The sequence below is a fragment of the Polyergus mexicanus genome, unplaced genomic scaffold (genome assembly GCF_030449975.1).
Source record: "Polyergus mexicanus isolate NDT 795.1 unplaced genomic scaffold, iyPolMexi1.0 SCAF_11, whole genome shotgun sequence".
NCBI lineage: Eukaryota > Metazoa > Arthropoda > Insecta > Hymenoptera > Formicidae > Polyergus > Polyergus mexicanus.
Window position 1 is genome coordinate 6627224 of NW_027223331.1, and position 22207 is coordinate 6649430.

General features: G+C 34.8%; 3 protein-coding genes and 1 long non-coding RNA gene across 14 annotated transcripts in view; 2 read left to right on the top strand and 2 right to left on the bottom strand.

Annotated features, from left to right (window-relative positions):
* So (sine oculis) overlaps positions 1 to 3434 on the top strand; it is a 48758-nt gene extending 45324 nt beyond the window's left edge. The window contains exon 6 of the transcript XR_011447582.1: positions 3198 to 3434. The gene's annotated coding sequence lies outside the window, so the exon portion shown is untranslated. The remainder of the gene's footprint in view (positions 1 to 3197) is intronic.
* LOC138937873 (uncharacterized) lies at positions 1336 to 6616 on the bottom strand. 4 transcript variants are annotated; one of them, XR_011447583.1, is made up of 5 exons: positions 6324 to 6616; positions 5660 to 5889; positions 5132 to 5330; positions 2349 to 2546; positions 1336 to 1781 (listed from the first exon to the last, which is right to left on the bottom strand). XR_011447583.1 is itself a non-coding variant. In XM_070304529.1 (4 exons), the coding sequence occupies exons 2-4, from the start codon at positions 5787 to 5789 to the stop codon at positions 2426 to 2428; spliced, it is 450 nt and encodes a 149-aa protein (XP_070160630.1). In that variant the 5' UTR covers positions 5790 to 5889; positions 6324 to 6616; the 3' UTR covers positions 2248 to 2425. The 4 variants fall into 4 exon arrangements, 3 of the variants coding, with proteins under 3 accessions (XP_070160630.1, XP_070160628.1, XP_070160629.1); XM_070304529.1 differs by lacking the exon at positions 1336 to 1781 and having other exon boundaries at positions 2248 to 2546; XM_070304527.1 differs by lacking the exons at positions 1336 to 1781; positions 2349 to 2546 and adding an exon at positions 4184 to 4590.
* LOC138937869 (probable Rho GTPase-activating protein CG5521) lies at positions 6489 to 22136 on the top strand. Of its 8 annotated transcripts, none has more exons than XR_011447580.1 (30): positions 6489 to 6828; positions 8242 to 8352; positions 8604 to 8621; positions 8893 to 9064; positions 9155 to 9512; positions 9611 to 9888; positions 9959 to 10253; positions 10339 to 10709; positions 10791 to 11013; positions 11110 to 11317; positions 11402 to 11530; positions 11941 to 12171; positions 12758 to 12948; positions 13031 to 13129; positions 13226 to 13510; positions 13593 to 13718; positions 13814 to 13981; positions 14356 to 14412; positions 14740 to 14850; positions 14943 to 15101; positions 15185 to 15364; positions 15447 to 15810; positions 15905 to 16053; positions 16125 to 16300; positions 16423 to 16882; positions 16951 to 17237; positions 17317 to 17453; positions 17973 to 18151; positions 18566 to 18586; positions 18896 to 18964. XR_011447580.1 is itself a non-coding variant. In XM_070304516.1 (30 exons), the coding sequence occupies exons 1-30, from the start codon at positions 6723 to 6725 to the stop codon at positions 19054 to 19056; spliced, it is 5757 nt and encodes a 1918-aa protein (XP_070160617.1). In that variant the 5' UTR covers positions 6489 to 6722; the 3' UTR covers positions 19057 to 22136. The 8 variants fall into 8 exon arrangements, 7 of the variants coding, with proteins under 7 accessions (XP_070160617.1, XP_070160619.1, XP_070160620.1 ...); XM_070304516.1 differs by having other exon boundaries at positions 17973 to 18098; positions 18896 to 22136; XM_070304518.1 differs by having other exon boundaries at positions 11959 to 12171; positions 17973 to 18098; positions 18896 to 22136.
* LOC138937876 (uncharacterized) lies at positions 11566 to 12953 on the bottom strand. Its single transcript, XR_011447585.1, has 3 exons — positions 12730 to 12953; positions 12392 to 12622; positions 11566 to 12262 (listed from the first exon to the last, which is right to left on the bottom strand). It is a non-coding gene; the product is annotated as an uncharacterized lncRNA (long non-coding RNA).
* Positions 22137 to 22207: the final 71 nt, after the last annotated feature.

Consider the following 22207-nt stretch of genomic DNA (forward strand, 5'->3'; position numbering starts at 1 on the left):
CCATAAGTGCGCCCCCACACTCCCGTGGACCCGTTCGCCACGTTCTTCCACATCACGACGAAGAAGCCGCGAAACTGGGCCCGCGCGCTTCAAAATGGCTACCGTCCGCATCATTGGGCCCGATCGATGGGCGAAGGTACGTGGAACAAAAAAAGGAAAAGAAAAGAAAAAACTTTTACTACGGAAAAATCGACGCGTCTCTCGCGCGAATCTTTTGCATGCGCAATGTGATGTTTATTGTTGAAAATTTACGTGGTATTATAACGGAGGAGAGGGATGGTATATACCTTGTGATATCGATACTTATCGGAAAATATAGATCGTAACACACACGTCGGCGAAGAAAACATTAATAAAACGTATTATGCAGTAATTTTTACACGCAATGCGAAAAATTTGCGGAAGCGGCCAATTAGGGAAGCGGGATGCAGCATTCAACAAAAATATACAATATACGTTGAAATATCATGAAAAAGGTAAATTTATTACATCCCGTCTTTGATTTTTCATCAATCGGGCTTTTATCTCGTGCGTCCTTTAATGTTATATTCATATATTACAATATATCATACGTTCTACATTACATGATAATTATTCGAACGCGTTTTGGACAAAAAAGATTTATTTATTGAATGTTTAAGCTTTTAAAGAATGATCTTGTTAAGCGCGGATCCCTGCTTATCACGCACGCGTCCGAGGTAATTGCCCGGGGTCATTTGTTACCGCAAATAAAAAGTGTCGAATGCGGTCCGAAAGCGCGAGACCGTCGGTATATGTAATTTGTCGATCGAATAATGCGATGTTAATAGAATGGTGTATCGGGTACACCGACCTCATAAATCATTATTAATTTGGCAGAACCATTCAATCGCCGAGCCTCCTCCTATCCTCTCCCTCTCTCTCTCTCTCTCTCTCTCTCTCTCTCTCTCTCTCTCTCTCTCTCTCTCTCTCTCTCTCTCTCTCTCTCTCTCTCTCTCTCTCATTTCTTTTTCTTTTCTCACCGGCGATCCTTCGACTGCTCCTCTTCGTGCCGGCTCCTGCCGGTTGAAGGGATCCGAAACGATCGTAAAAAGCGAGGGCCCCTTCGATGACCGCTGGTGGATGTGGTCGTCCGCGAAATTGCCCCTCTATTTTTGTAACCTACCTACTGCACACGCTCCCGTTCGTCTTTTTGTTTCCGCACATTTTGTTGGCTGACCTCCTTTTTCTCCTCGCAAAATTCAGCTCCATGACATCGCACGCTTAATAACTAACGAATGATCTTTTATCGCTGATAAATCAATGATGTTTATTGCGATGTTTATTTATGCGAATATCATTAAATATCTCGAATGCGATCCAAGCCGATATATTGTATGCGATAATACATAAGAAGTCGCGTGATATATATATATTATTGCTTAAATTTATGAATTAGCGTGGTAGATATATTATCATGTATTACATAATAATCACTAATTAACGACTCTTTGGCAAACCGATAATTTGAGTGGAATCTACCTATCAAAAACTCGAAGGAGAAATTAGATTACTATACGACAGTGACAGTACAAATTAGGCTCGACAAAGAACAATCTTGTCGGACCTGTTTTAGTTTTTGCCATGTTACAAGAGAGGAGATCTCTTCTTCTTAAGAATCTCTTCTAAATGACGCATCGGGACCCGATGCGAGCTTTCACCGATCGATAAGTCAGCGAACGAGTCGGACACGTTCAACATTGTGCGTCGACTCGCGGTTGAACATGGTGGAAACGGTTATCCCGAATTTTTGCACCATCGACCTGCGGACGTCGAGCGACATGATTGGCGGAATCATCGCGGTACTTTCATACTGGAAAAAGGTACGACGGGAGGGAGGGAGACATTGACGAGGAGGATGCACGGATGGTGAACGCGAGGGGAAGAGAAAAAGAGAGAGGAAGAGAGATGGAGACAGAGAGGGGAAAAGGAGAGAGTACGAGGCTCGTGTTTCCGGCCGGGTGAACAACAATGCCCGCAGACAAATGAGCATCCCGCCTCCATTGTTCGCCTGATCGGCACGACGCAGCTTCATCCCGGTTCCGCTTGCGCTACTCGAGACCTCCCTATGTCGTCGTCAGAGGACCATGTCGTCCTCCAACACCCGGTTGGGGGGTCTTCGATCAACCTGATGCGGGCCAACACCGATTAAACATCGCTGCTTCGTCGAATCCCCGTCAACGAGAATCTCCTCGTTCTTCTTCTTCTTCCTCTTTCGCTCTCTCTCTCTCTCTCTCTCTCTCTCCACCCCCGTTCTGTTATTCTCTTTATCTCTCTTCCCGTCCGATTTCTTCTGCTTCTTTTGTACTATCTCTTGATCGTTCTCTTACCTTTTACCGTGCTTTTGTCTCTGCATGTGTGTTCGCTCTCTCGTGTCCTGCCCGTTCTTCTTCCATCAGCGCGTCCATTATGCTCCAGGTGGTGCGGTTCCATCGCGGGAGAGGTACAGAAACTGGGACAAGTGACAACTCTCGTGCGATATGTCAGGCATCAGGATTGTGTAGATCGGAGTTACGGTTGCAAAAATACTGTAAATTATATAATAAAACTGTGATGAGAAAGAACGCAAAAGTAACACGAGATAAATAAAAATTTTATGCGGTTTTCCGTATAAAAAATAATACATTGATAAAAATGTATGGAATAATTATAAAGTCAATCGATCAAACGAAACTTAGTCTAAGATATTCTTACTGCATTTGTTTGTGTATCTTTCTTATATTCCTATCATTTTCTATATTTCTACGATTATAACTTACTTTCTACGATTATTACTTATTCTCTTACAAGTTGCGCATAAATTACGATTTTATGCGCATCATATTTCTTGTTTCTCTTCGTGCTTTCTTCAAAACGATGTGAATATCTCTGATTGAAATCGTTACTATCCGTGAATTATGGAGTATTACTATAGTAATAACTGGAAACTTAATTATCGGATCCTTGTTATATTTAGATATGTCTCAGGATATATTATCGAGAGTTGGTTTTTCGTTTTAGAACCGTTTTCTCCGGTTTATTATTATCTAATCACGACTAGACACATTCGATTTAGCTCTTGCGTAAATAATTATTCCAAAAACTAACAACAGTGTATACCAATACCTTGTCATAACTTAAATCATATCCTATGCTATCGTATTTATAGTATTGTATTATTTATGTATATCGAACTTTAGCAATAGAGATGGAAGATGGAAGGATATTTCACAAAATCGCTCGACCCCGGAATAATAGTTATCGGATCAACTTTATGAGTTATTATGGATACGCATTGCATCGCACATACGCGGCGATGTACGGGTGCGGTTTCGATGGTCGATTTCCGGCGCGGGGATCCCCGATCGAGAAACTTACGAGACAATGGACCATTCGTTCATCGCCGGAGACAAATGGTCCGCTTGTAATGGCACGAGCGAGAAAGAAAGAAAAACAGATCGAGGCGAAACGGAAGAGTCTCTCTCTCCTCCCTTACGACGCACAAACGATCACTTGCGATTATTACCCATGGGAAGGTAATGCTGACCGATGCTGCCGAATCGATAGTTGCTTGACTGAACCGGACTTCCGGTTGCATTTTGCTCGAGGCTATCGTTACGATACGTTATGATCTAATTTCCAAATATGACATCAAAATATATTTGTTTTTTTTAATAAAAAATATAAATATTGCAAGAAATACTTATGTCAAGTTTGATAAAATTTTGCCATTTATCATCAATTAATATATGAAAAAAATACGCGAATTATTGAGAAAATTAAATAAAATAGAAGCACAATTTGTTAAGTAAAATAAAACAAGCACGTTTTTAATATAAATATGATTTCTGATCATAACACGGTTTAATTCAGTTCTACAACTATGAAATTAGAAGATAACTTTCTCTCTCTCGTCATTTTATTAAATACTATTAAAATACTGATATATATATATATATGTTCCCTTTTCTAAATATTATTCAGTTTAAAATATATAAACAAAACAAAAGACTTTAATTTTAATGAACTATCAAAAATCTTAAAAGTATAATAATTAAACACTAAGCTGATGAATTAAAAGAAGCATGATACAATACTTGAAAAAAAATTTAGTGCGACAATGGACCAAACAACTCTAAAAAACGAGTCTTTTTGAGCAAATTCAATATAAATTACTTATCTCAAGTTCTTAGAAAAAAGTAGGTTGGACCATCGCTGCAATGTACTCTTCAATTGTAAAATATCTCTGAAGAAAAAAAAACGCTCTGACAACGAGGTTTCCAGTTGACGCAAAGTATCTCATTTGTACAGCCAACTGACAATAAGAAGATAACGTCGTCTATTGGAAGAGACCAGATGTCGCATAAGGATTCAGGATCCACCGGTCCATTCACGGCAGCTCCCGTAGCGCAGTGCACCTTGCTCGAAACAACGTCGACCTCCAGGACTAAGGAAATCCGATACACCATCACGGTACCCGGAGAGATGTGCGCTACCCTACTCATCCATATTCCGGTCTGCTCCAATTCCATTAAACAACTGACAACCTCGAAGTGGAGGCCTTCGTGTACCGCGAATAAACCGTTGTAATTCCTGCCATCGATTACATCAATTGATATATTGCTTATCTTCGATAGCAGCTTAAAAACGAGCGATCAGTGAGACATTATATGTCATCGAGACATCTAATATATTATCTATTGTATCAGCTTTTGAAGTTTCCTCATAACACTTTTTTTTTTAATAATTAAAAGATCGAGACCGATAATTTTCTTAAATAAACGCGTATGTATTTTTTTATTGATTAATGAATTTGAATGTTGAAACCGAAAAATTAAACATATTGACAGAAATATCGTCGGATGCGATTGTTTCGCGGGACACTAGCCGATGTGTAAGTAACGATTATTTTTTCGTTTTTGCATAGGAGTTGCATTGATTTAATTTATCTCCGGCATAAGATGCTTCGCATTGATTCAAGCCACGACTTTTCTGACGCTCGTCGAAAGCCTTCATGTCGGCGTTCAATTCCTCGTACGACTGCGTCACCGTATCGGCCAGATCCTCGCATCTACGATCGTTTGAAAAAGAAAATGATCTCGAGCTGTTCATAAATCATTTCAATAAATCGTACCGGATCGTTCTATACATTTGACAGGGCCGACATTTTTCATCAGCCGCGAATGCGGTCTTATCGAGGCCAAGTTGTTGAAAGACTTTTAATCCTTTCCGCCAAACATCTTTTTCCTTCATACCTTCCTCCATTCTTGACACCGACGATTCCGCTTCCGCCGATGATTCCGCTTCCGACGACGATTCATGCTCCAATGTACCTTTGCAATAAAATATTTCATCTTGATTAATTTATACTCTTGATTTTTTTTAATTATTCATTCTTTTATATATAATTTTATATAACGAAAGTAAAAATGCATTCGACATAAATAAGCGTCTCTTGTGTAAATATATATATATATATATATATATATATATAACAAAATTGTCTATATATATATAATTACACATACAAAAGATTACATTTAATACAACACATACACGCACATTCACAAGTTATACAAGATATCACAGTAAAATAATGAAAAACAGATTTTTGCCGAATGTATATTATAACCTAATTATTTATATACAATTTATCTCGTACCTTTTTGAGGTTGCAAGTAATTCTGATCGTCTAAAAACTTCCAGAATGCCTTCACCTTTTCCTGTTGACTTACACTATCTCCTCTAACGAATACGAATTCCATACAAGCTTCCTCATCTCTCGAATCCATGTTAAAATCGCGCGAAAGCGCGTACCGTACAATTTGATATAACTATACTATGATGTCACTTCCGTTCATGCAAGTGCAGCCACACGCGCGGATTGAACGTCTAGTAACATCGAATATCGGTCTGGTTATAATCGCTACTCGATCGATAAATAATTATTTATTGTTAGAAATCAAATATCTTATCAAACTTTTTCTTGTTTTTGTATGAAATTAAATATGATATTCCTATTTATATTTTATCTGATAATTATTTAAATGAGATATATAGACAGAATAACATAACAGATAACATAAATAAATTTTACTATTACTTCCATAGAATTGGCGCCAAATTCAAATTTTTGATCCGCAATTTACACGAATAATAAATAATACGAAGAAGTGGCAAAAATATTTTTATCTCAAACGTCGTCTGTTTTCCGTCGAAATCCTTTGCAAGTATTGCAAGATAGAAGCCAAGAATTTTTTAACTAAGAATTATAACCTCGTCTCGGATTCGACATCGAGGAAAAAACAACAAAATATGAATCTTACGATATAATCTCCGTAGGCGTTTCCATTGAATCTGCAGCGATCGTGACAACTGTCAATTCTAATTTCCTCGATACCGCATATCTGTCCTCGATCTTTCCGTTCGAGCACAAATTGGATGACGGATGATGTCATTGCCCCGAGATTCCGAGATACGGTGCGCATCGCTAATGCGCAGCCTCTCAAGATGGCCGTCACGTACATCTGATCGGAGGTGTGTGTGCGAAATTTGACGCCGATTTGACGTGATAAAGATTGAGCCATGCACGGCGCTCCGCGTCGTTGGCATGATGATCGCGCGTTAATTAATTAATCGGCATCGGTATCGATGTGGACCATCCCCTGGACGCCGTCGGGTCGATGGTTCCTGTCCTCGCGGCCGCCGGCGGCTCGCATTGAATCATGTTCAGCAAGAAACTTCATGTGGACGTCAAGAAGTCGACGCTCAAGATCCAGGATGTCAAGAAGGACAGCGCGACGCGATTCAAACACCTCAAAATCGTGCTAGGTGAGGAAGCTAATCTCTCCACGCTTTACTCCAAGTCCGCGTGTAATCGGCGACTGCGATCGGTGAGAGAGCGTCCTGAGAGAGGATGCTTGTGTGATGTGTAAGAGCTGACCTTTAGTAGTTAGCTTACTCCCACACGCTTGTTAAGGACTTCTTAAAGTGGAATCTAACGATGCTTCCTGTGCGAGCAAGTGTTAATACTTGTTTCGCTTTGTACTGTATTCTTTGACAAGTGACGCTTCTTACTCCTTGTACGCTTATCTGAATCTGGGAGAGTAGACAACATTACTTTTTGTTGCTAAAAAAGAAATATAGTTTCTTATTATAGCTTAGTTCATCTAATTTTAAGAATTAAAAGATGGTACGGAAACAAATATTGATATTGTTAAAATAGAATACTTAAATTAAGTATTAAGTAATATGAATACACACACGTATACAAGAATATTTAAGCGATAACTTTAAGCATAATTTTTATGAATTTCTTTCTCTCTCTCTCTCTTTTTCTCTAAATATGCAAAAGTATTATTATAATCATTAATAAATAATATATATTGTGCATATATATTTTTTATACTTAATGTCAAATTTTAAAAGATGTATGTGTATTTTATACATCTTTTAAAATACAAAATATACTTCATATAATATTTAATAATTGTAAAAGCAAAAACAAGAAAGAAGTATTTTGTTATATTCAGATTTTTGCCAGAGAATATGCCTTACATTATATTTACTTGTTGCATGTCCTAGTTAAAAGGATTTTAATCCAGTTATAAGATTGTGGTCTCTCAATATTATGAAAGATAGTCAGTATCTAATCACCAAACCGCATGACCACATTTACCAACCTCTATGGCCTCCATCGCCAGCTAAAGTTACATTGTTGTTACAAGTTTCATGTATCTTTATATATGGAATTATATAAATACAAGTTCCATGTATTTATACATTTTTCTCCATTTCATTTCTTGAACTGATGATAGAAATTGCCTATAAAGCATTTAAATGTCACATGTGTGTCTTTCTATACATATTGTAGATATTTTATTCTATATCACAAAAAAATATTTCCTTATAATATTTGTTATGCTTTCATTTTTATTATTCTACTTATATTTGAAATGTCATAATATATAATTATGTCATGCCTGTCTGTTCTTCTCATATAATGTACATATAAAGAAAAAGAAAAGAAATTCTGCTATATAAGCACAGATATCCAAGACCAGTTATGATGTAATAGAATTTCCATCTTTTTTTATACATATAAGGCATATGCATCATGAGAGAAAAATCTTTTTATTTTATTTCATTTCTATTCAATTAATGTAGATTATGTCTTTAAATATTACATAATATTGCACAAAAAACACGCATGCATATTAATTCATGTATGTTTTTATATTGAAGAAAATGTGGACACTGATGAGGCAAAGGGCTTTTTTGAGGGTAACTTCAGCCATGTCTACTTCATCCTGTATGATTGTTTTGTATCTGCTGAAGCAAATCTTCGACAACGTGGTAAGTTAAAAATAGAACTGATACTAAAATAATATAAGTACTAAATAAAGCTGTCTCTTACTGCTATATATAACGTTGAAAAGTTTCATACTAAAGTATATATATTGCATAATTATATCACATATAATTTAACTATATAACATACACCTCATTGCTTTTAAAATTATAATAAATTTTTTTATTAACCATGCAATACTTACATGTTATTATTTTATTATCATCTCTTTCATTTCTTTTCATTCTGCTGCCAGAGCTTTCCTTCCATATCGGTAAGTCACATAATATATTATTCTAACTTAAAAAATTTTATTATATTCAATTATTATTTTTATATATAAATTATAATTATAATTTAGGATTATTTCTTTTAACTTATAATTTTCTTTGATTGATTTATAAGTTATACAATTATAAAAAAATTTGTGCAAATAACATTTTCATATTGATTATTTTATTTGTATGGTATTTGTGTGTGCTAGAAACATTTTTTTTGTATAATATAACTTGAAGATAGATAATAGTCTATTTCTTTTTTTGTAGTGCATAAGGCACACAGAGAAGAGTTAGAACAAGTATTGCAGCTTCTGGAAAAAGTTCTAACTCTCCTTCCTGAGCTGCTCAACAGACGATGGCAATGTCATAGTTTAGCACGGATTCTGCAGAAACTCTTGCATCCTGGTAACAGTTGGAAACTTCGTAGACAAGCCATAAGGTACGTAGCAACTGAGATTTCTCAAAGCATATTACATATATTTATTTGAAACACAATATATTTATATATGTAACATAATTAACATTTTAGGTACTTTATTTTATGGTATCAAGCTCTTGGAGAAAATGCTCCCGAGCACATACATCAGATGTTCGCCAGCTTGGTGCCTGGATTTCCACCACATCAAGCGTCACCTTATAAATGCGATCGTAAAACAGAGGGCAAGAAAGAAAAACTCGTGAAAACAGCTAATTCCGAAGAAAGAGACAAAAAAGAATTCTGTGATACACAACTAGGACAGAGCACCTTTCATGACAATGGATCAAATCAATGTCCTATCAGCCAAGTTGACGGCGGTCCTATTTTACCACCACAAAGTGGAGAAAAACCGCTCGACAATGAGACTGTTAGGTTTTTAGAAGCGTTACTTGAATTTATGGTCACTCAAGTATGTATAATTTATTTTATTATTCGTCTTGTCATTCTTCAAAAATATTTTGCTAAAAATGATTTATTATTTACTAATCATTCGTTTATTAATTATAGGTGGTGAAAATAGAATGGCGGGATAAATCTACGCGGCAATACAAAACTTTTCAATTTTTATTAGAACGTTTCAAAGCAACATATCTTCGTTACATTTGTCCGGAATTTGATGACAACTTTTCGCTTTACAAACCTAATCTGGAATTACCTACAATACGAAAGCCGATGAATCAAAATCAGAATAACTATTTGCTCTGTAAAGTCGCTATAATCAAATGGATCGCAAGCTTCACACATGTTGCTAAAAGAGAAGGACTTTTTGCACAACTTTCGCAAAGGTAATCTATTTACAAATATATTATATTTCCGTGTATAATTTTAATTCTTATCGAAATCGCTAATCTGTAGTACAACACCGAATGAAGAAAATGCCGAGACAGAATTACGCCGTGTATCTGTTACTCAAAATTCTACGGACTCGAATTTATTGTCACCCGAATCGACTATGTCTCAGCAAGATAGTCAAAATCAGGAAGACAGTACTGTTTCGGCGATCACGTTAGTCAGAGAGGTTTTATATGGAAATAGAGATAATGTAAACTTTGTACATGAATTGTACAGACAGGCGTTTCTTCTGGATTTTAATCATGCGGGAGCTATAAGAAAAGCTATTGCCGTTTATAAAGATTGGATTCAAATGAATGTGAGTTCTATGAATACTAAAATTATATATCCCATGTATAGATGTTTGTGTGTATAAATTATTTTATCTTGACAAACTTTTATAGGAAATTCCTCCATTTATGTTGGAACCATTAGACGGTCATAAGGATCGAGATTCGGAAGAGAGTCAGAGAAAAGATGCAAATGAGACGGAGAAGAGTCCTTCCGAAAGTTATCGACAGACAAGATTAAGAAATGACTCTTATCTTGGCGCTATACATCGAGAGAATTTATTCATTAGAGCAGGCTTGCAAAATGTTTTGCAAATTTTCATTACTCAAGCATCAAATGTATTTTTCTTAGAGAATTCGGGACCTAATGCGTCTCCAACATTACTCGAGGAACAAACGGACAGTTGTAAAAGAGTCTTAAATGTGTATCGATATGTTGTTATGCACTCCAGATTGGAACCAGCAACTTGGGAACAATTACTTAGGTATATTCGCGATTTATCATCTTCTCTTTCGTAAATCAAGTTTATTTGCAACGATTAATTTTAATTTCTTGGCTCTATCAGAGTGTTACTGCAAATTACATCGCTCGTATTGAGTGAAAAATCCTCTCGTCGCAAGCATCAAGAAACTATCGGCGGCAAACTTGCTCCTGCGATATTCCAGACTTTAATTGTTACATGGATCAAGGCTAATTTAAACGTGGTTATTTCTACCCAGTTGTGGGACCAGTTCTTAGAAGTGTTAACGTCGTTAACACAATGGGAAGAGCTAATTCGAGAATGGGCGGTAAGTAAGTGACGATATGTCACGAATTCTGATTCATACTTGTGAAATAATGTTTCCTTTATATATATACATATATATATATTTATATTTGTATAGAAAACTCTGGACACGCTAACGAGAGTGTTGGCGCGACACGTATATAACTTGGATTTGAACGATCTACCTTTGGATAGACTCAGCGAACAAAAATCAAAAAAGCGACGCGGAGTCGGAAGTCGCGCGGCATCGACAGGAAGTGTACAACCACCTCGAAAAGATAGTGTCGATCAAGAGAACAATGCCGTGCCGAAAGAAAGCGTCACAGGTGCAGAAAATATACATACATGTTGTTATTTTATCTCATTGCACAAGATAAAATTTAACAAAACAGTTTCTTGATTTTTATTAGATCATCCGCTGCGTGATATGAGGAAAGTGCGACCGCTACCGCGCAGCGCGAGCGACAACACTATATACAATGGCAAAACTCGTACAAAATTGCATAGACAACGCACGCATACGATACACGGTATTCCCGGTAGGTAAAAATAAGCGCGATTAATAGTTTTTATTTTTATTTTTTGGAATTATATCTCTTTGTCCTCTATGTTGCTGTGTGACAGTGTGCGCAGTTTATTTATAACCCTGTTTCTTTCTTTCTTTCTTTCGCTTTGACGTTGACTGTGCCGAGTTAAAAATAACTTGCTCTGGTACTATAACAGACAGACCCAGCAGACGAAACAGTAATCTCGCATCGTTCTTTCTCATAGATCTATCACGTTTGTAACTGAGCGCCCATCGTACCCGCTTGTTCTAATATTTAATATTTAATTGTGATATGCCGTTCATAAGATTGATTTTAATTAAACAACTTTTACATTCGAGTACATCTTCGCAGTGTCTGTCCTATTCTTGTTGATTAAGTACAAACAATTTCCACACATGCAGTACTCCCCCTATCAATAGAACAAGATATGGCGCGGTTACTGTCAAGCAGCTCATCGTCGGCGACCAGTCGGAAAATGTTATCCAGCAGACGTGCCAAATCTTTGGATAGCATTGTTATAGTCGATAGCGAACCACCATCGCCACGATGCCCATCGCCGACACCCAGCAGTGGCGTCGACAGCAACAAAGATAGCCCCATACAAATAGAAAATATTGATGGTAGCAGTATTGGTATGTATGGTCTATCATTGTATATAATATTTATACAAAACAAACGAACGTACATAAGTTTGTTTTCGTTTCATAAAGTGTGTCGACATTTCTAAAAAAAAATCGTTATACATTTGTCTTACATTAATAACCACTTTATAACATCTCGTATTAATATCGAATGGTTTATTATTATTATTATTATTATTATTATTATTATTATTATTATTATTAACAATACATTACGCTTTGATGTCCGCTCATGCAGTCAAGGCCAGAAATTCTGAATGATACTGAAGCATCATTAAAATATCTCTTTATTGAAGCCTCTGCTTTTCGAATATTATATGGTTTTCTGCTTTGTGGGTTTATACTTTACTGAATTAAATATATTGAGCTTGAAACCATTTTTTTTGTTGCACAACATTGTAGAAGATATAAAACTTAATTGTACATATAGTACTTTCATTATCTATAAATAATGAATTATCAATTTAATAGTATTTTGATTAAATTTAAATCTTGTACATTTACATAACTGAAATTTTAATAGACTTATTATACATATTATATATATACCTTTTTAATAGATATTATTGTTTCGCAGATACAAACGATGCATCTGAGAGGAGATCAGTTATGGCAGGCGGAGGAGTACGTGGATGGTTACCAGATGTGGCTGTCGTTTTATGGCGTCGTATGCTGTCAGCACTGGGAGATGTCAATAACATTCAAGATCCTGTTTTGCACGGCCAAGTGATGGATTATCTTGTACAACTCACACAAACACTGATTAAGGTAAGAGAAAGATAAAGAGAAATCCACCTATTTTAAAATATTAAGTAATATTAAAATAATTACATATTATTTTTATTTTTAGATACGTTTAAATCAAGGAGTGTCTGGAGATAATCAAGCAACACCTCCGGCACCAGAATTGATCCCACCTTTGACAGTCATTGCACCTTGGTGCTTCAAGGTATATATATGTAAAACACAAAGTATAATACACACACGCGCGCGCGCGCGCGCTCGAATTGATAATCTTTGATGTTTACCTATGTATTCTTTGCAGGCAATTCAACTTCCCGAGAAATACGAAAGTGGCAAATTGGCCGCATATCGTCTTATATGTCTCTTAACTGTGCAACCATTGGACATCAGTCTACCGAAACAGCATCTTACGCTTTTTTATCGCGCCGTTCACAATGGGATCGCTAGTAATGATGGTAAAGTACTGCACGTACTCGTAAAGTACACAGGACCCAGATTATTTAGTCTGAATCTACCTGGATCGAGTCTCTTAATTCTGGACTATATACATGCCGCTAATGTAATACTTAGCAGTCAAGACATCGAGGTATTAAATTTTGATTTAATTCTCTCTCTTTGAATTAAATAATTTAATGTTTATTGTTTTACATATATCATTTTTTTTTCAGGCACCAAGGACAGAAGCTGTTTCTATTATCGGTTCATTGTTATCTTTACCTGCTGCAACAATTAAATTACCCATGTTACAACCAAACGGACCTGACATTATAACTATGACGTGTCCAGAAGCAAAAGTAATGCAATCATTGTATATAATTTAATGATATAATTGATTACTTGTCAGGAATGAAATATTTATTAAATTTTACGCTTATTTTTGATTTCATAGGAGCATATTGTAACTATACTCTTGCGAAGCTGTCGACGAGAACCCACCGGAATTGCAAGATGCCTGGCTCTATCGAGTATTGCGATATTTGCATATAAAGAACTGTCCTACAAAACGCAACATCCAAGAGTTCCAGAGGCTGTCACAGTCCTTCTCCTTGCACTTAGAGTAAGCAAATTTTTCCATGATAAATTGTAAACCTTTAATAGATGTCTTTGTTAAAGATTATATGAAATCACAAGAATAGCTAAAAATGCACTGATTTTAACAGAAATGCCTGTAGAACTTAAAATATATAGAATTATAGAGCATGATGTAGAAAATTCTTTATTCGATTTTAGTTGTTTGATAGTCTATATATTTGGAATATTGTTTCTAGTTAAATAACAATACACGAAATGCACTGCCGTTATCTGTATAAATGTACATTATTTTAAGAATAAGATCTATTTAATATCTTTGAGCTAAGTTAAAAGCAGGTATGTTGCGATAGTAGTAGTAAGGTGAAAGCGAATATCTTTTTCATTGAGTGTCATTGGCAGCAAATGCAAGAAACGGAGCGTCGCAGAGCTGGTTTCTGTTTTCCTCTAATGGATCAGGTAGTCCTACCTTTTTTTTTTTTTTTTATCTTGATGTAGCTGTGTTATTTATCATGTGATGTTGACAGTTTTGGACTTCTTGCATATATTATGAAGATATTGTTAATTTTGCATGGCCTACCGCTATGTGTATGTCTGAAATAAAAAACTGTTTCAGTCTGCAATGGTATCCTTTTACCTTGACATTCTGTATATCTGCTAATGAACGAATTCTTTACATGTTACTAATTCGATGTTGATGAAGTATACAAAATATATAAAACATAATCTTTACTTATCTCAGGAGTTGATCGATATTAAATGATTATATCTATCTTCTGTCTTCAGGCTTCGCATGTCACAGTTGCTCAGGTTGCGTGTGATTCTCTGTTACTTCTTTGCGATAAAGCTGATGTGCTGCTAGAATTATATCCTAATGTGCCATCTAAGATAATACAGGTAAACAATATTAAGTTAATATGCTTTGTATTGTAAGAAAAATTTATTGGAATCAAAGAGTAACGAGAGTTTTTATTGTTTGTGATATCTAGATCTTGTCGGACACACTAGGGCGAATGACAACGCGAGAAAGACGCGGCTCACTGACAGTGTCGATGCTATTTTGCTTGGGCGAATGGGCTATGCACTTAGGACCGACATTATTACTACAAGTGTTCCAAGGGAAACCTCTTCTGATGACCTTATTTACAGTTAGTATATTATGCCTTTTTATGTATCATAAATTATTTTATTTGATTTTGACATTGTATATTTAATTTTATATTATATATAGGTGTTAAACAACATAGTGCAAAATAGAATTGGAAAGGAATTTATGAAAACTGCTAAGAATAATCCAGAGGACGACGATGATTTTGATCCTAATATTACATTGGATAATTTGGTCAACGTGCCCTCTTCGAAATCACCTCACAAAGGAAATATTCAGTCTGTACAACTGGCAGCGAAAATGGTAAGCTTTGTAATCTGTATCATGCCTACATAAGTATGTGTGTATAATTTACACACTTTATGTTTACTTTAAATATATACAGGTAATGATGCATTTAATCAATCACCTGGGACACTTTCCGATGGGTATTGGAGCTGCGCGTCTCTCGTCGCTGGTCGTTGAGCTGGATGATGTTCCTGGAATCGACGGAGACGAATTGTCCTCTGCCATTTTCCAAGCGCCTAATATACAGCTCTTGATGCTCTCTAATTCGATCATAATGTCGTTAGTAGAATTGGCGGCACTGGATGCACCTGGCGGAGGAGTCACAGCCGGTTTGACTACGGCTCCTTCCTTGGTTAGAGTTTTGTTACGCGATCTCGCTGGAAAAGCTTCCTGGGACAGTTCAATCTTATACAGCCAACCTTTTGTCGAGGACGATCTACCGTTGCCATTTGCGAAGCCTGGTAAATTAATAATAATTTATTTATATGAATTGATACACAATAGGTTTTGAATAAAACAAAAAAAATATAATCGTCTTTTTACGATTTATTTCAGTTGATTGGAACGCGAAATTACATACAGATGATTTGAACAGCGTCATCACGCCTCACAATTGTACACCCAGACATACGATACGACATCGTGAGCCTCACATATTGCCAACTTTTGCGAACGCTGCGAGCGACATGGACAACTTAGACGATGTGAGTTATAACCAAGTTAACTTATTTTTGGTAATTTACGATAATTTTTATTAAATATTTTTTGTTCTTAGCTCCTTCAATACATAGGACACACGAGTCCAGAAGTTTTGACTAACCCAGAGATCGCTCTCAATGCACCCGCTAATCCACCCCAGGGACATTATCTCGAAAGCGAGACTATCGCGACGATTCTGAATCAAAGAAATGCCGAGCAAGAACACGTGAACAATTGGAGTCAACATATCAGGTTGTGTATTCTGTTACTATCTTTGCTTCATGTAGAATTACATTAACAATTGCAACTGAAACAGTTTTATAACATTTTAAAAGTTATGTTTAATTTTAATATGTTGCAAATTTCAATTTCAGTATGAGTGCATCGGCAGTTAGTCCACCGTCGTGCCGTTCACCTCCGGCGCCGTTTCATCACTGCCGCCTTCTATTCTCGCATCTAGGCCTGTCTGGTTGGGAGCTGCGCAAAAGATTGCATTTACTGGCGAAAAACGAGAAGCTCGTACGTGAACTCCGTAATCTCGACGGCCAACGGTCCAGAGAGACGCACAAGATAGCGGTCATTTACGTCAGCCAGGGTCAGGAAGACAAAAACTCCATACTAAGCAACGTCACTGCCAGTAAGGAGTATGAGAGCTTCATCGCGAGGCTCGCTTGGGAAGTTGAACTGGAATCGCACACGGGTTTCCTCGGCGGCCTGGTACCCGGGAAAGCATCTGGTGTTACCGCACCATATTATGCTACATCGTTCACCGAAGTTCTGTTCCATGTTGCTACGAGAATGCCATCGGATAGTCCCGAGAGTTTATTGCAAAAGGTATGACTCTAGACAATATCTATATAAGAAATATATTTCCAAAATATTCACATAATGCTTGATTTCAGACGCGACATCTTGGCAATGATGAAATCCACATAGTCTGGTCGGAACACTGGCGAGACTATCGTAGAGACATCATACCCACAGAGTTCTGCGATGTTTTGATAGTTATTTATCCGCTGCAAAATAAGCTATATCGAATACAGATCTCGCGAAAATCGGAGATTCCATTTTTTGGACCTTTATTCGATGGGTGCGTTGTGGAGGATAAGGTATTGCCAGGTTTAGTGAGAACTACCGCATTAGCCGCGAGTAGAGCTAAACGATCTACGCTTACATTATATCAAAATTAGTAAGTAAATTGTTTTTTTAAAAATCGTAAGAAAAAGAACAAATCGTTAAATTGAATATTATTTAAATATAAATTTCAGTTACGAGGAAAGAGCGCGATCTATCGATACCGTTATGAGAAATCATAAAGAACCTACAACATTCGAAGAGTTTGCGGCTAACGTTTACTCACCGGTGCAACCGCCGAGCCCGTTTAGCGGAACTTCATCTGTCTCTGGCGCGTAAACTTTAATGCACATTAAATCAAAGTATTATAATTATCACATATATTTTTCGCAATTTAATTTGCATAATTGAACCTTCTGCATTACTTTTGCATCATGTCACATACACTTGCTTTTTAACTATATAGAATGAAAATGTTGTGCGCATGATTAAGACAACATTTTCATTCTGTGCATGCAATGTTAGAATCGCAAAATGTTAAGAAAAGTTCAATTATATTAATTTTCTAATTTTTATTGGAAGAATATTTATTTAGTTTTAATTTTTCTTTTTTCCTTATTCATTTTTTCACATTGATATACATGATGCGCAGAAACATCCTTTAAGATATGTATCTCTTTAGAATTCCGTATATCACCCTTCTCTCTCTCTCTCTCTCTCTCTCTCTCTCTCTCTCTCTCTCTCTCTCTCTCTCTCTCTCTCTCTCTCTCTCTCTCTCTCTCTCTCTATTTCTCTATAACATAACTTATATTTATGAAAATTATTATTTTTACCGATATTGTATTATCAGGCTCTACAACAAGCGTGCAATCCACAGCATCGTCAAATCTTGCGGCAGCGCTTATTGATTCACACCAAGGACGTTCCGGTCTGCGCAGCACTTCGACAGCAAGCAGTGACAATCGTGCGAATAGAGGTGACTAATTCAGTCCACTAACCCCCATCCACCTTGTAACACCATTGGACAAGGTAGTATTATTAGTTTATTTTATTATTTCCGTGCTGTTTTTCCACAGCATTTTATCTGACATTATATCCTATGTCTCTATCTATCTGTTAAGTATAATTATAATTGTCTCATTTCTCATGATTTAGACAATGATATTCTGCTACAGGTTAATGCTTGAAAGTAAATATTTTGTAAAATGAAGATATTAGCACACATATTTTTTTTCTTTCTTTTTCATAATCCTGATTCCAACTTTTATGTTCCATGCTTTCTTGTATGTGTGTGCGTGTGTGCAATAACAATAACAGTAAATAGAATTGCAAGATTTAATCTACCGAATATATCGCGTGACGAAAAATATAAAAATATAAAAATTTCAATCATATCTTTTGTTAACATTTCTATGTCTCTTAATTAACTCTTTTGTTTGGCAGTCTTGCAAAATATATTCAGAGGTAATCTTTCTATCTATGAGCATTCAAGATAGCATGTTTAAGTATTTCTTTTTTATGTTAATATATGTTTTTATATACCGTGTTTTAAACATTGCTTTGAAGGAAAGCATATACAATATGTGAAATAATAATGTGATAGCGCTGATACTTTCTTTTTATTCAATTGCATGCTTAATTTTTCTAATAATATATCTGCCTAATATCTCACAAGCAATTATTCTCCAGTTACATTTTGTGTATTCTCGCTTCCTGATTGGTAATTTATACAAAGTTATAACTAATAATTAATTTTGGTGCATTTGTTTCCAGTTTCTGATGGAAGCAGAGTGTGGTTTAGCAATGACAACCCCGAGAGCACTACGCTTCACGGAATTTCACCAAGACCTGTAAAAAAGATGTCCTTTAAGACCGGACCAAAGCAGAGAGCTAACACGCAATCCACTCCACCGGATAGTCCAAGAAATAAATAAAAGGTTTTTTTATTCATATTGGTAACATGCTCTGCACAACAGATTTTTGATGTACTCACTGAGCGTTACACTTGAAAGGAACTTATCGGGTAAAAATTAAAATAACGAATAATTATACGATAGGGTATTCCACTGTTAGTATTTCGCGCATAACGTGAATTAAAGGGCGAATATATGTGCGTGTGTGTGCGTGCGCGCGCGCGCATACACACACCATATATATATATTAACAATGCCTGGCAATTTGATAACTTTTGCCATCTGATTACATTTTATTCACAGTGGAGATTGAATATCCGATTAGCGTTTTCTGTTTTCCGTCCTTAGGTTTAATTTTTATATTAAATGTACAAATCGTTGTTTATTTGTTGCAACGTGAATATTAATTTATTGGAAGCGAATATATGATAAAATTATTAAATTGTAGGTATACAGTCAAGTATACTTCTCACAGAGATTTATCAGTGTCGAGAGACAGCTATTTACATTGTACAGCACTTTCTTAAAATTGATTTATCCTACTTCGATATAATTTCGATAGCTAGGATAAGATCTCTCTATTTGAAGGAAGGAGGGGGGGGGAGGGGTATATTTAAAATGTGTCTATCTTAAATTAAAAATAAGCATAGAAATACTAACATTGTCAGAATGCTCTGCAATACTGCTACATGGCCTTGTAATTATCTGATTTATCACAATATACACATAGAGAACAAATATTTTATTATTAATTGGCAAGAGATTACTGCAGGAGGACTTATGATTAAATATTATTTGCGATAAAGTTTGTTAGCTTATACAGTCACATGGAACTAATATAAATTTGATAATTGCTTTAGCCTGATTTGAAGCAAAACGATAATGATTATTAATTATTAATTTGAATAAAGCGATAAACAGCCAGGTTTGTTTTCTTTTTCTCATTAAAAAACACTCAAAAGTGACACATTCCATGCGTATATATCATCTTGTTTGTAATTTACATTTAATTTGTATTATATAAAATTCATTTATATATATACATATTAATATCTATATATAAATGAATATAAATACCTATATAAAAATGAATTTCTGTGCACCATTCCATTTTTGAACGTTATATTCATAATTTGATGAATGTACCTACTTTTTATATGTTTTATGATGTATCAATATATAATCTCTTTCATTTTATTCGATAACATGAAGAGATTGCAATCGCCGAATTATTTTATTTTCAAACCAAAATCAAAGGTGCTTGATATTTTATAATATGAGCGAATTAAATATTTCGTATATGGAGGTATAAAACCGAAAATATAATTACAAAAAATCTCCAGTCGAGATACAAGAGAGAAGAATAAATTTAAAATTTAAAATTATTTATTCCATTCATTGAATATAAACAATAACTATTTGCTTTATACAGATTACATCTTTTCTATCTCTCTTTCTCATGCAGTGATAATAATCAAAGTATTAATATTATCTATTATTATTAACGAACGGCAGACTACAATATGGGATTATATTGTGGTATAACGATCGACGCGGTACTTGAGATGAGATTTTTCTAGAAGTATACATTTCGCGATGGTAAAAAAACTCTGTGTATAATTAGAATTTTTTGACTGTTTTGAAGACTATTTCATGAAACACATTCAAAAGTGTAGGTATTAGCAACGAAGAAGTAGTTAATAATTACTGATGCGCAGATTATGGCCAAAGCAGCATTATTTTTTCACTAATTTATAATAAGATAGAACAGAGAAACTGTATGTATGTATTGTATATAAATTGTTAAGCGTATAAAATGATTCCAAAGTCGTTTAAAAATATTCCAAATATACGTCATGTTATATTGCTATATTATATAATATGATATATTTAATTAAACATACGTATATACACACACACATACGCGCGCGCGCAATATACATAAAATTTATTTTATTATCACACACACACACACACACACACACACACACATGCTTTTACTGATTGTATTTATGTGTGTGTGTGTGTGTATATATATAATATTGTACTTAATTAAATATTTTCATTAGTATTGCTATCGTTATAGTGCTATTATTTAACTTTTTAAAATAAATTGTTCTTAATATTAGAACATTTTCTTGTATTGCGTTTAATGTTGGCATATAAAAAGATTAGCGAATGAATAAGAATAGTAAACAAATGTAAAAAAATTTTTTCATCCAAAGAGATGAACTTGAAAAATTCTTTTCTTTTTTCATAAAAAAAGGAATACCTATGCATACATATATTCGAGAAGAAAAGAAGCCTAAAAAGAGAATATACCAATGCCCCTTAATTGTTTCTTGTACAAGAATAAAATTGTATTCTATAGCTATCTATATGTAAAGATATTGTGCAAATGTTAACATATATTCATATTTGTGCGGAATAACATGAAATTATCTTACAGAGAGCATTTCTTTATTTGCAAAGAAATTAATTATTTACAAGAATTAACAAGGTATATATAAAATGTCTTACAATGCAGTGATCCTATATTAATATAAAACAGAAGAAAGCATCGATACTAATACATATTTATTATTTTCTACAGAAAAGCGAGTTAAACTAAATGTATATTTATCTTATAATTATGTATAATTATCTTTTTATCTATGTAATTAACATTGTATTGTATAACTTCTCAGCTTGGCTCAGCTTAAAGAGCAGTTATGTGTGCATTTTATTCAATATATTTGTATAAACTTAACATATAAAAAAAATCATAAAATTTTTGAATTTTGCGGCATCAAATTATGTACAACATTAATATCATACAATTTTTTAAAGAAATACCAATGATTTTCTTGCACAAACTCTACTACATAATCAATTCTTTTTTTAAACTTTAACAATCTTATGCAGTACAGTAATTAATCCCATTTGCTTTGATATCTGTACAGCGTTCAAAGGTGTTCGAGAGATGTTATTTTTCTGCCATGAAAAAATCTCTGTTATTATATACAATATATTGTACACATTTCTGTAATGGACTGTATATTTTACTGCACAATAAAATTGTGATGAATTATAGCGCGAGAGAGAAAGAGATCGAGAATAATCTTTATTTCTCTATTTATAGAATATAATATTATATAAAGATATTCAATAAATAATTTAAAAATTATAATGA